At 38.0% G+C, this 11,833-nt stretch overlaps 1 protein-coding gene across 1 annotated transcript; it reads right to left on the reverse strand.

The window, feature by feature from the left end:
* Window positions 1-8,614: 8,614 nt before the first annotated feature.
* LOC108668263 (membrane-spanning 4-domains subfamily A member 18-like) lies at window positions 8,615-9,034 on the reverse strand. The gene has a single exon (XM_018155449.1). It carries the CDS (start codon window positions 9,032-9,034, stop codon window positions 8,615-8,617), a length of 420 nt encoding a protein of 139 aa, XP_018010938.1.
* Between the last annotated feature and the right edge of the window lie 2,799 nt (window positions 9,035-11,833).

An 11,833-nucleotide genomic window follows, 5' to 3' on the forward strand; every position in this document is an offset into this window, starting at 1 on the left:
ATTGGCAATTACCAAATCTGAATGATCGGGTCATCACAGAATTTCAAAAACACTGCATGCGATTTTTGCGTCATTATACTCAAAAAGATAATGGAAAATGTAGAAAATTATTAATATTGTAAAGCACCAGACAAGCTGTAACCCATTGCTTTGATTCAATAATCAGAAAAGTATATCTGAAAACATTACTCCTATTGTTGCAAATATTTCTCAAATGTTTCTATTCTAGTCTCCCAAAAAAATATTCTCTCCCGCAATTTTTCTATAAAATGAAGAAGTTTAAAGATGAAGCCGCAGCCCAAGCCAAGTTATGAGCCGCTGCTCAGAAGCTGACGAACTTGAAGTAATTGGTCTTCATACAGCAGATCAAATTTTCTTTCTCAAGTCCCCCTCTACTGGCAGCCCATCATCTTAATTTGAACGCAAAGTTAGGCAAGTTGGAGCGCGTCTCGGGGGCTGAGACCCCCATAGGAACACTGCTCCAGCCTCCATCATAATGAGAGTAGAGCCAAGGTGCCACTTTAGTGACAAACTTTTGATGAATTACTCCTGAGAAATGCTCGATAGCCTCCTGAATTAGCGACATCCTGCATCGGCGCTCGCTATTTCCATGAATCTCATGCCGAGTCTCGCGTGCATCTGTTAACGCCCACGGCCATACGATTGATGGCTTTGTTAAGACTTAAAGACTTTGTTAAAGACTTAACAGTCGAGGGATTCGTTGACATCTGAGATGCGGCGTTGTAAAGAGATGTTCAAAAGGATTATTATTTATATACATATATGCGAATATATGAGTTAAGCTCTAATAAGATTCTTTGTAATTTGCAGCTTGAAAATAAATAATTTGCCAGGCCATATTTGATTTAATTTCAATAATTTGCTCGTCCATGCAAGTGATTTAAATGACTTACTTTAATCATTCATTAAGCATGGTGAGTCTGTTTATACTCATTTAATTGCTATGATGAAGTGATATCTTAATGAGTCATTTAATTCAATTCTTAAGCAAGGTGACTGCACTCGACACTGATGTTATTAAACTGATATACACTTAATATCTGAACAACATGAAGTCCCTAGTTGACACTGATATTATATAACGCAAGTACACTTAGTATATCAGCAACATGGAGTCCCTAGTTGACATTGATATTATATAACTCAAGTACACTTAATATATCAGCAACATGCATGGAGTCCCAAGTCGACACTGATATTATATAACTCAAGTACACTTAATATATCAGCAACATGGAGTCCTAAGTCGACACTGATATTATATAACTCAAGTACACTTAATATATCAGCNTCAGCAACATGGAGCCCCTGGTCGACACTGATATTATATAACTCAGGTACACTTAATATATCAGCAACATGGAGCCCCTGGTCGACACTGATATTTTATAACTCAAGTACACTTAAAATATGAGCAACATGGAGTGCCTTGGCTGGAGTAACTCCCCCATCACACCATGACAAAAAAAAGCACCAGCAACTCGAACAAAAATGAGCCCAGGATATCAGCGCCTCTTAAAAACCGTGCGCTGACATTACACGCTTATTAGTGACATAATTTGAGCCACATAAAAGGTGCTGCTGCGAGCAAAAGACTTGATGCCATCAATGGTGCCTGTGAAAAATGTCAATGAGTCGCACGCGGGGCGAGATGAAGAGCTGTTTTTCCAGGGAAAGAGAAATTTACGAGATTTGCGGAATTGATTTCAAAAACTTTATAGAATAAGTAACTGTTCTTCGTGCGCTGAAACACGGGGTCTCTGAGAATTTGATGAATAGTTGAATGGCATAAGAATTTCAGTGAAATTAAATTTGTGAGAATGCAAGGGTTTTTCCGTTGATAAATGAAAAAATTCATGAATGATGATCAATGAAATTTCCATTGATGAATGAAAATTTTCTAACTTGGTAGCGATGCGGAAAAACGAGCCTTTACGGATCTGGAATCATAGGTGACGTTTAGGATGGAAGTCAGAATTGGACATTATAGTACAAAATATAAGTACTAATAATAGGGCAAATACTATAGTTTAAGAAGCAGTGAGGCTAAATACGCATGCAGAACTAACATAGAAAATGTGGGCTTGCTATATTTTTCAATATTGAAAAAGTCATAGTGGAAATACGGGAACAATCAATTTCTCAGACACTAGATATTCAGACACGCTTCTGATAATTCATCAGTTTTGAAAATTGCTTACAATTATTAAATTGCTGATGGAATGAGCATATCTTAAGGGTTAAATTAATTAATAAAAGTTCGTAATTAATAAGAAATCCTATCATCACAAGCATACTAAGGCATATTAAGCACAGTTCAAGTTATATTAAATTCTATATAACATAACCTTTCTCGTTACCAAGATAATGCAAGTTTTGCAGTTCACTCGAGTAAATTATATATTTTTTACAATAAAATTACATGAGTTCTTTTTTTAGACACCGCGAAGGAAGAGAAGACGCAGTACGGCGACAATTACGACCAAGGGATTACGAGAGCTGAGGGGATGTCCTAAAAAGTGGCACGAGTGCTCTTGTACGTGTACGTGTGCGTGTTGCAGATACGTGTACATGTACGTGTTGCTGATACGAGTACACGTAAGTGTTGCAGATACGTGTACATGTACCTGTTGCAGACACGTGTACACGTAAGTGTTGCAGATACGTGTACATGCAAGTGTTGCAGACACGTGTACATGTAAGTGTTGCAGATACGTGTACATGCAAGTGTTGCAGACACGTGTACATGTAAGTGTTGCAGATACGTGTACATGCAAGTGTTGCAGATACGTGTACACGTACGTGTTGCAGATACGTGTACGCGTATCCGTTTAACTGACGTATTATTTTCACTCATTAACTTGGTTCAATTTCACTCCGAAATGTATTGATTTTCAATAATTATATTTGTTTTTTCATTGTATTGGAAACTTCTATAAAAACAAATCCATTCTGTTTCCTCCGGACGGATGCAGCCTATAAATTTCAGAATAATTTTAATAATTTGGACAAATAAAAATGATGGTGACAAAAAGATGGCCAACGATTCTTCCGATTTTTAATTTTTTACCACGAAAAAATTCTGTCGTATTGATTTGCCAGTTCTTAATTTCAAAATTAATCATTCATGTAACTAAAGTGAATGAAAATAATCTTTTGGGTTTAGTTTAAGATCCAAATTGCTAGAACTAGACGGTAACATTACCACCACCACATGAATAGTTCTACAACACCTCGACTGTTAAAGTACTCTCTTTGTTCCGCCAAATGTTCTAAACCTTCAAACAATCATAAGTTCCAACTAATTTGACACGTGCACACAGAACTGTTCTGCACATCCGCAGTAATCCGGAGCCGTGAAATCCGCTAGGATCGCGCGTCGTCTCACAAAAGAACTTGAGACTCACAATCGAACGACGGGTGAGACAGACGCGCGCGGACGGCCGGTGACAGATTGACGGGCAGATGGTGGAGTGAGGGGAGACTTTGAAGTGATGTCACCGTCTGTGACCTGTCCGTCTCAAGTGACATTATAACGCTGATATTTATTGAACTTGCAACGAGGTAAATACGGGGTTAGGCAATGGCTAGGCAATGCTTATGGAATGTCGATATATAATCTATATTTTCAGGTAAGTGATGTGTACAACTGCAAGAAATAATGTACAACATTTTCATGCACGGGTGAGATAATATATACATATATAGCAGTGATATTTATCGAACTTTTAACGAGGTAAATACGGGGTTATCACTGCGGCAAGGCAATGTTACCGATAGATATGTAGGCTAGCGTGAATATACTATTGAGATGTTAATTTATTTATAAATTATTGTTTAGTTATTGTGAATATATACGTGGATGGTTATTCTGTTTTTACGAAATTGGGTATTAACACAATTATTCAGAATATACAATAGAGATATTCCAATTGGAAAATTAGAACAATAGTGAATAGTTTCACAAAATTTTTGCACTGATATTACAATGTGAAGCCTGCTGTATTTTGGAATGTGTGTAATAAAAATATGTTTTCGATTTCTAAACAAAGAGTCGGTCCACAAAAAATTCTTTGTTCCTTAATTAAAAAGTTCTATTTTATGTATTTTTCTTATTAATGAATAAAATTCTGTTATCTAAAATTTCGTAACTACGTTGCTCTCAGCTCAATTACTTCACGTCACATTTACTTCACTTTATCAGAGAATGTGTTCGACGATTTGAATATATTAATATATTAGTTGAACAATATTATTTATGAATACATTAAACTTGTTTAATAGTTCGGGTGAACCTCGAACTTTTTTGAAGTTTGGTAACTTGAAAAGACTTAACAAGAAATAAAGCATTTCTAAAAATAATATTTCGGCTTATTAACAGGTCAACGCGTTGTCGTTGCATTCAAATATACATCCATACAAACAATAGGCAGCTGTTCTTCTATATTATTAAGCTTTAGTTCCCATAGGTACATATTATGAATAATATAATCAATCAAGATAATGATGTTGTAGCCATTAATCAGTAAATAAATCGTACCTATTATTTATTACAAACTTAAACTTGTGCGAATATTTATTACTTGAAGTGCAGGTTATAAGTCAAACCTTCATTAAAGTCAATCGTTGAGACGCAGATCTATATGAAGAGTGAACGCAGTTCATCGCTGAAATGATAATGATGTCTCAACTAGTACATTATCCGTAATGTAAAATGTGTATTGTTTAGTACATATTTATAAACTATAAAATTATTAATATGTCTCCTTATTATTAGTAATATTTCTCCATTATTGCCTGCTGATCAAATTATCAAATTGCATAGCAATAAAATCAAATTATTATAAATTATGAAAATAACTAATTTTACTTATCAATAGCAGCTGTTTAAATGGTGATAATTTTACATAAATACATTTTTTCTAACATGTAGTTTAACCCCATCAATTCTTTTGTGTATTTTGAGCCACAAAACGCAAGCTCAGTACAAGTACATTGCATTCACAGCCACTTTGTACTCAATAAATGAATGTGTCATATTGACCAAATCACAACACACTTTATTACCCACAACACGAGCAAAGAACGGACATAGCACTGATACGCCCTTTTAGCCGGACCAAACTGGGTCAGGAAGACGCACACAAAAAATTGCATCGCTAATTGGACAAATTATCCTTCATTCCTCTGAGTGTAGACGCCACAAAGCCATTATAAGGCCAGAGAAATTTTTGATGCCGTCTCCAGCGTCTTCATGAAGCAACTCTCTCCATCTGCCCCCAGCCTTCCCTGCTCGCCTTAAACGACCTCCCAAGTGAGCAAACTTAGCCAACTCTTGCCTGCAGAAGACGTGCGAGGTCATAAGGCCTAAAACTAAGGTCATTATAATGTAATATTCACCTTGATGGCAATTTTAACTCGACTTTGGGCTGCGGGAGCTTCGGTGAAGCCCTTAGGCACCCTATTTCGGCGCCACTGCCAGACTCTGTACCGAGCAAACAACCTTCCCTGGGACCTGGCAAGTTGCGACTTAAATCTTCCTTCTTACTTGCCTCGGAACCACTTTTTGAAATTTGTTCAACAAACGTGGCTAGAGTTAATATAAAAAGAGCCATTAAGGCTGGCGACAGCAGCGTAACTGTTCTGCTTTCTGGCTCTCATGTCGAGCTTTGATATTTTATTAGCGAGCACAAATAGGAGTAAGACTTCTCAGGGGCGTGGGTCACCTCGTAATCATACGATTTTTATTTTTACTTGGGTTTTTGTTGTGTAGCAGTGAATGTGTGAGTGTATGATTTTTAATTCATATTCATGTCCTAGCCCCTGAGACATGGATTTCAAGTCTCGAGACCCACGCTCTGAAAACTAAAAGGTGATAACGACCAAATTCCGACGCACTTTCTTACATATAGCACGAACCGAGAGAAATCTGTCCATTTCGTCTTTGACCTTGTTGCTGGGTCACGATGACTCACATAAGCGTAAAAATTGCATAGCTTTTTGGACTCGTCTAACTCGAAGACATTTTAGAACTTCCAATTTTGCGGCAAGATTGAAGAGAACTTTTACTGTTTATCATATTACTATCTTTAAGACTTATAGGTCAAGCCATTGATTGATGATAGCCTTCCGAATATTTTCATAAATCTATGATTATGATTGAATCACATTTATTCTGTACAAGTGGCCACGGAACATAATTACGGAAAAATTTAAACTTGTATAATTCTTAAAGAATTATGAGAATTATGTTTATATATTAGAAATGTATGAACAAAACGCCATATATTAGGATATGAGGTGCACCGTGCCTGAATCGAGACGTCAAAAATTGGTTGATATCGTGGATAATGGTAGGTTTCTTTGAATGAATGCGAAAATCCGGATAAAATTGTGAACAACTTCTCAAATGAAACAAAAAAAATCGAGGGGACTTTTTAAAGCCCCATTGAACAAAATTATAAAATTTAAATATTTAGTAGTCATGAACGGAAGAAACTTTTGATATTTGTTAAATTAAAAAGCTTAGTAATCAAACGTTTCAAGAAACAGCGACTCGTTATAAAGTCTTTTATCATATTTCAGGTCATAATTTTGATGCGAGGTGTGGTTCTATATGTTCGATCTCACAATCAATGAGGGTGATTGTAAGGGTGATTGTGAGCGCCCATTGCTGGAATTATCGCTGCTATAATGCACCCAATGACCTCCCAGGTCTGCGTCTCGTGTACGTATACATTCAAGATACAATATTAACTGCATAAATCTTGTGCAGTTGGTTTCCAGGTACGACAGAAAAAAATATTTTCGAAAGAATTCATTATCTACAAAAACGTTTAAAAGTAGGCTTTGGTCGATTATTGTTAATCTGAAACAAAGTTTGAAGCGTCAAATTTCCGTGGATGAAACAATATGTGAAAACAATATGAAGTTTCAGGTTTTCAAATAAATTGTACATCGATTGTATAACATCGTGATTGAGGTGATTCTTATAGTTTTGTCGCTATGCAGACTAAATTTCTTGCAGCATGCGTCGTCTGGGTGACCAATATGTTAGACACAATGTTACATGATGTTAGAGGCGATGTCAGAAACGATATTAGAGGCAATGGTAGACGCGATGTTGGACGCGATGTTAAAGGTGTTATTTGGCGTGATGTTGGATAGCATTAATTGATTTCTATTTAATTTAAGTAAGAAACTACAACCGCATACCTATAAAAAAATTCGTCAAAAATGTATGCGAAATCATGGGTGTTAACATTGCTACGACAAATTAACGTATGATGAAATTATAATAAATTCACTGAAATTGAAATTTCCTCTGTAAACTAAGCATCGAATAAAAGATAGAATGTTTATAGAATAACACCGATACACAATCAGTTCTCTAACACACCCCCAGCCTGCCGCTCACAAGTCCCTCCCGATCGAACTCGAACGCGTCCAACTTTTCGACTGAGAATTCCATTAATGTGTGGAGTGGGCAATTTTTGGGGGAGGCAGCGCAATCCATTTGGTAGGAATCTTTCCGAAGCTCATTTGCTCATTAGTATCCTGCGTGCAGCACAAAACTTGCGCTCTGCTCCTATTTTTCTACATCCGCCAAAACAAAAGAGCCAAAAAGCCGACGCTGTCGCCAACAAAAATCGCTTTGGAATAAAAATTGGTGCTCGTGCAAAATTTCTATCGTCTCTTGCAGGAAAAATTGGTAGAGAAACTTATTGGAGAAACAAAAGGGACTTTTTTTCGCATTAGAATCTGAAAGTTTTTCGGTCCTACGAGCGCCGGTGATTTGATTTTGCCGCACTCACCTGAACGGAAAAAGAAATAACTGTTCGTATAATATGCTAACAATAATTGGAAGAACAATAAATTATTGTGCTCTTAATACATTAATTAGGAACATATAATGGCATTCATAATCAGCACATTAATAATTGTGTTGTTTGCAGTCATCTTGTCCGTACGAGTGTACAAATCAACGCTGTTTTGACAACAGCAGCGGAATTCGTATTTTTCATTTTATTTTCACTCAAGAATTCGGAGCAAAATATTAAGGAGAGTTAACAGCAAAGGCTCTACTAGATAAATCTTTTATAACATGAAGACTGGATCAGATCAAATTGGGCTGTGAAAAACTGAACTACGGAATTATGTTGGTCAGACGACACTGCAGGGCTCTGCAAAGTTGGTCAGAGGCTTAACAGATCGAGCTGGTCAGAGACATAGCAGAGCTGGTCAGAAGCCCAGCAGAGCCATTCAGATACCCAGCAGAACTGGTCAGAGGTCCAGCAGAGCTGATCAGAGGCCCAGCGTAGCTGGTCAGAGGTCCAGCGTAGCTGGTCAGAGGTCCAGCAGAGCTGGTCAGAGGTCCAGCAGAGCTGGTCAGAGGTCCAGAAGGTCCAGCCGAGCTGGTCAGAGGTCCAGCAGAGCTGGTCAGAGGTCATACAGAGCTGAATAGAGATCCAGCAGAGCTGGTCAGAGGTCCAGCAGAGCTGGTCATAGGTCCAGCAGAGCTGGTCATAGGTCCAGCAGAGCTGGTCAGAAGTCATACACAGCTGGTCAGAGGTCCAGCAGAACTGGTCAGAGGTCATACAGAGCACTTCAGAGGTCCAACAGAGCTGGTCAGAGGTCCTGCAGAGCTGGTCAGAGGTCCAGCAGAGCTGGTCAGAGGTCCAGCAGAGCTGGTCAGAGATCCAGCAGAGCTGGTCAGAGGTCCAGCAGAGCTGATCATAGGTCCAGCAGAGCTGGTCATAAGTCCAGCAGAGCTGGTCAGAGGTCCAGCAGAGCTGGTCATAGGTCCAGCAGAGCTGGTCAGAGGTCCAGCGGAGCTGGTCAGAGGTCCAGCAGAGCTGATCATAGGTCCAGCAGGGCTGGTCATAAGTCCAGCAGAGCTGGTCAGAGGTCCAGCAGAGCTGGTCAGAGGTCCAGCAGAGCTGGTCAGAGGTCCAGCAAATATCCTGACTTTTTCGATAGCGATCGAGATCTTATTTCTAATTTCTTTCCCCATGAATTTTCTCTATTTATCAATCGTATGAGAAATATCCTGACTTCTTTGATATGGACCGAGATCTTATTTCTAATTTCTTCCCCCGTGAATTTTGTCTATTTATCAATCGTATGAGAAATATCCGGACTTCTTCGATATGGACCGAGATCTTATTTCTAATTTCTTCCCTCATGAATTTTCTCTATTTATCAATCGATATGGACGAGATCTTATTTCTAATTTCTTTCCCCATGAATTTTCTCTATTTATCAATCGTATGAGAAATATCCTGACTTCTTCGATATGGACCGAGATCTTATTTCTAATTTCTTCCCCCATGAATTTTCTCTATTTATCAATCGATATGGACGAGATCTTATTTCTAATTTCTTTCCCCATGAATTTTCTTGATTTATCAATCGTATGAGAAATATCCTGGCTTTTTCGATATGGATCGAGATTTAATTTTTGATTTTCTTCCCCCATTAATTTTCTCTATTTATCAGTCGTAAGAGAAATATCCTGACTTCTTCGATATGTATCAAGATTTTATCTTTAATTTCTTTCCCCGTGAATTTTCTTTATTGTATGAGAAATAACCTTTCTTCTTCGATATTTTTGGAGAAACATGTTAGTGGATTTCGAGTGAAAGTTTTTCCAAACCACCTCATCTGCCGAAGACAGCTAGACAACAAAATGAACTACCACTCGAACAGTTTAAATAATTAAATTGTTAGAATAACCTACATTTTTCTGATGTTCTCTGCACTGACAATTTCTTGAATTCTTTTTCGATGTTTAGAAAGAAAAATAAACAAACTTCGCAAACCCACCCGCCCCACACAAACAGTCGCTATTCTATGGCCTGCAAAAGGCAAGAGGAGGCTAAATCCCAAATAAAATCCAGCGAGGTTTGTGAAAGACGAGCGGCCAAAATTAGCCGTAATTCCCTTTAATTGTGCCATAATTGCTGGATTTGGCATCGCAGAGCGCGCTCTCGGCTTATCGATTGGCCCCACGTACATCTACCGTTTCTTGAAGAACACCTCGGCCTGCCGCGCCGTTCGTCCGTCGCTTGGATCAATGAAATATTACTTAGGTTTCTTTACACGAGCAGTCATAATCCCTTAAGAGGTTCTGGAGCTGAGGAGACCAAACACGGGATCCCAATATCAGCTGTTGTGTCCCAGGCCTCCGGGGCCATGAGGGTCCAAGAGAGCAAATCAGTGTCGTCCAAAAGACGGCCTTAGGCTCCTGATAAACCTACGTCCAAAAATTCTGAGGCTGGCAATGTAAGATTATTTCGAGCGTCTTCTGGTCACTGTCCAGTCTTTGCTACGAAAATCTTTTAAGGAAGCTAGCTTCTCTTAGATTTCTTGTTACCTCGTTTTCATTTTGAATCTTTCTTCGGTATTAATGGCATAATGAACGAACACTTGTCCAATGTCTTCTGATCTCTTCGTTTCAGTCCACCTAAAAACAAATTTCATTAATTTTATTGTAATCCTTCAAACAATTGAAATACCGTGACATTGCCTTTCCTAAATCATGTTTTATTTATTTATTTTCAATTGAGGCATTTAGTTGTTGAATTTAATCCTACAGATTCGTCACTTCAATTTTAAAGTCCTACTGTCCTGGATTATTGCACTCACTTGGCACCCGAAAACCGAGACAGAAGCCCAGGCATCATCGGAAATTCAACCTACATATTTCTTGTCATAATAAAATAAATGATTCGAATATGCTGATTTTCAAGTAATCAAAAAGCCGGAGCTGCCTCCGTGGAATATTATTTATTTCAAATATTCGATTATGTACTCAAATTTTTACGTACAGCTGCTTGCAATCATTCTTGAAAACACGTATCTCAATAACAAATCTCTTCTCATTATTATCAGATTGGCGAAGAATCCTCAATTTAAGAAAAAATCAATTACTTTTCTTTTCTTCACTATAACTCGTCACTAAATTTGTGACGTGACTTGGCTGACCAAGCGACGAAAACGTCCGTTAAATGACGGTGCCTTTAATGGTAGACCCACTGTAGATCTTGGATTAAACGGAAAATAATTATTTGTCATTAAATAATGCGGAATAATAATTCGCATGATTACGATTCGAGGAGTTCTGTGAAATTTGAAAATGTAAAATATAATTTGAGGTTAAACAACAGTTCTGCCTCACAGCTTGCGCCAACATTAAAATATTTAAGTGGATATCTTTCTGATGTTTACAAAATAAACTGAAACATCTTCTTCAAAAATATTACTACATGCCGCTTCTAATTTTCTTGTAATCAAATGATTCGTGGGTCCAAACGTGGACGATGTTAGAAACATCACGAACAATGTCAATTGTATATAAAAAATAAAATTTCCCCTCGTATTTTTAGCAACAAGGTCTGCGTGTGTTTGCATATCTACTGTGGTCGACACACGTTATAAACGGCGAAACTTTAAAACTCGGTGGCCGGCAGAGCGGGACGCCGAGGTCGCTTTGGAGCAGTTTTAAGTCGTCATCAGCTTCCAATATCGCTAATGGCAGCCGCTTTGTGAGACTTCCGTCGCCCCGATTATGAGGTAAAAATTTCCTCACACAAGGAAGGGTTAGCAGCGCTGAATATTACGGACGGCAAAACACGCGTCGCGGACAACGCAATTCATTTCCTAAGTTCAACTGAGCATTTTCCTAATTACCATTTCGGAGAGCGCACGCGTGCCGCTGTTACTCATGAAAAAAAAAACAAAAGACGGAAATAATTAATGATAAAATCATTTTGATTATTTCACTTTTAAAAGAAAGAATATAGATTTTACG

Source organism: Hyalella azteca, unplaced genomic scaffold (genome assembly GCF_000764305.2).
Source record: "Hyalella azteca isolate HAZT.00-mixed unplaced genomic scaffold, Hazt_2.0.2 contig2353, whole genome shotgun sequence".
Taxonomy (NCBI): domain Eukaryota; kingdom Metazoa; phylum Arthropoda; class Malacostraca; order Amphipoda; family Hyalellidae; genus Hyalella; species Hyalella azteca.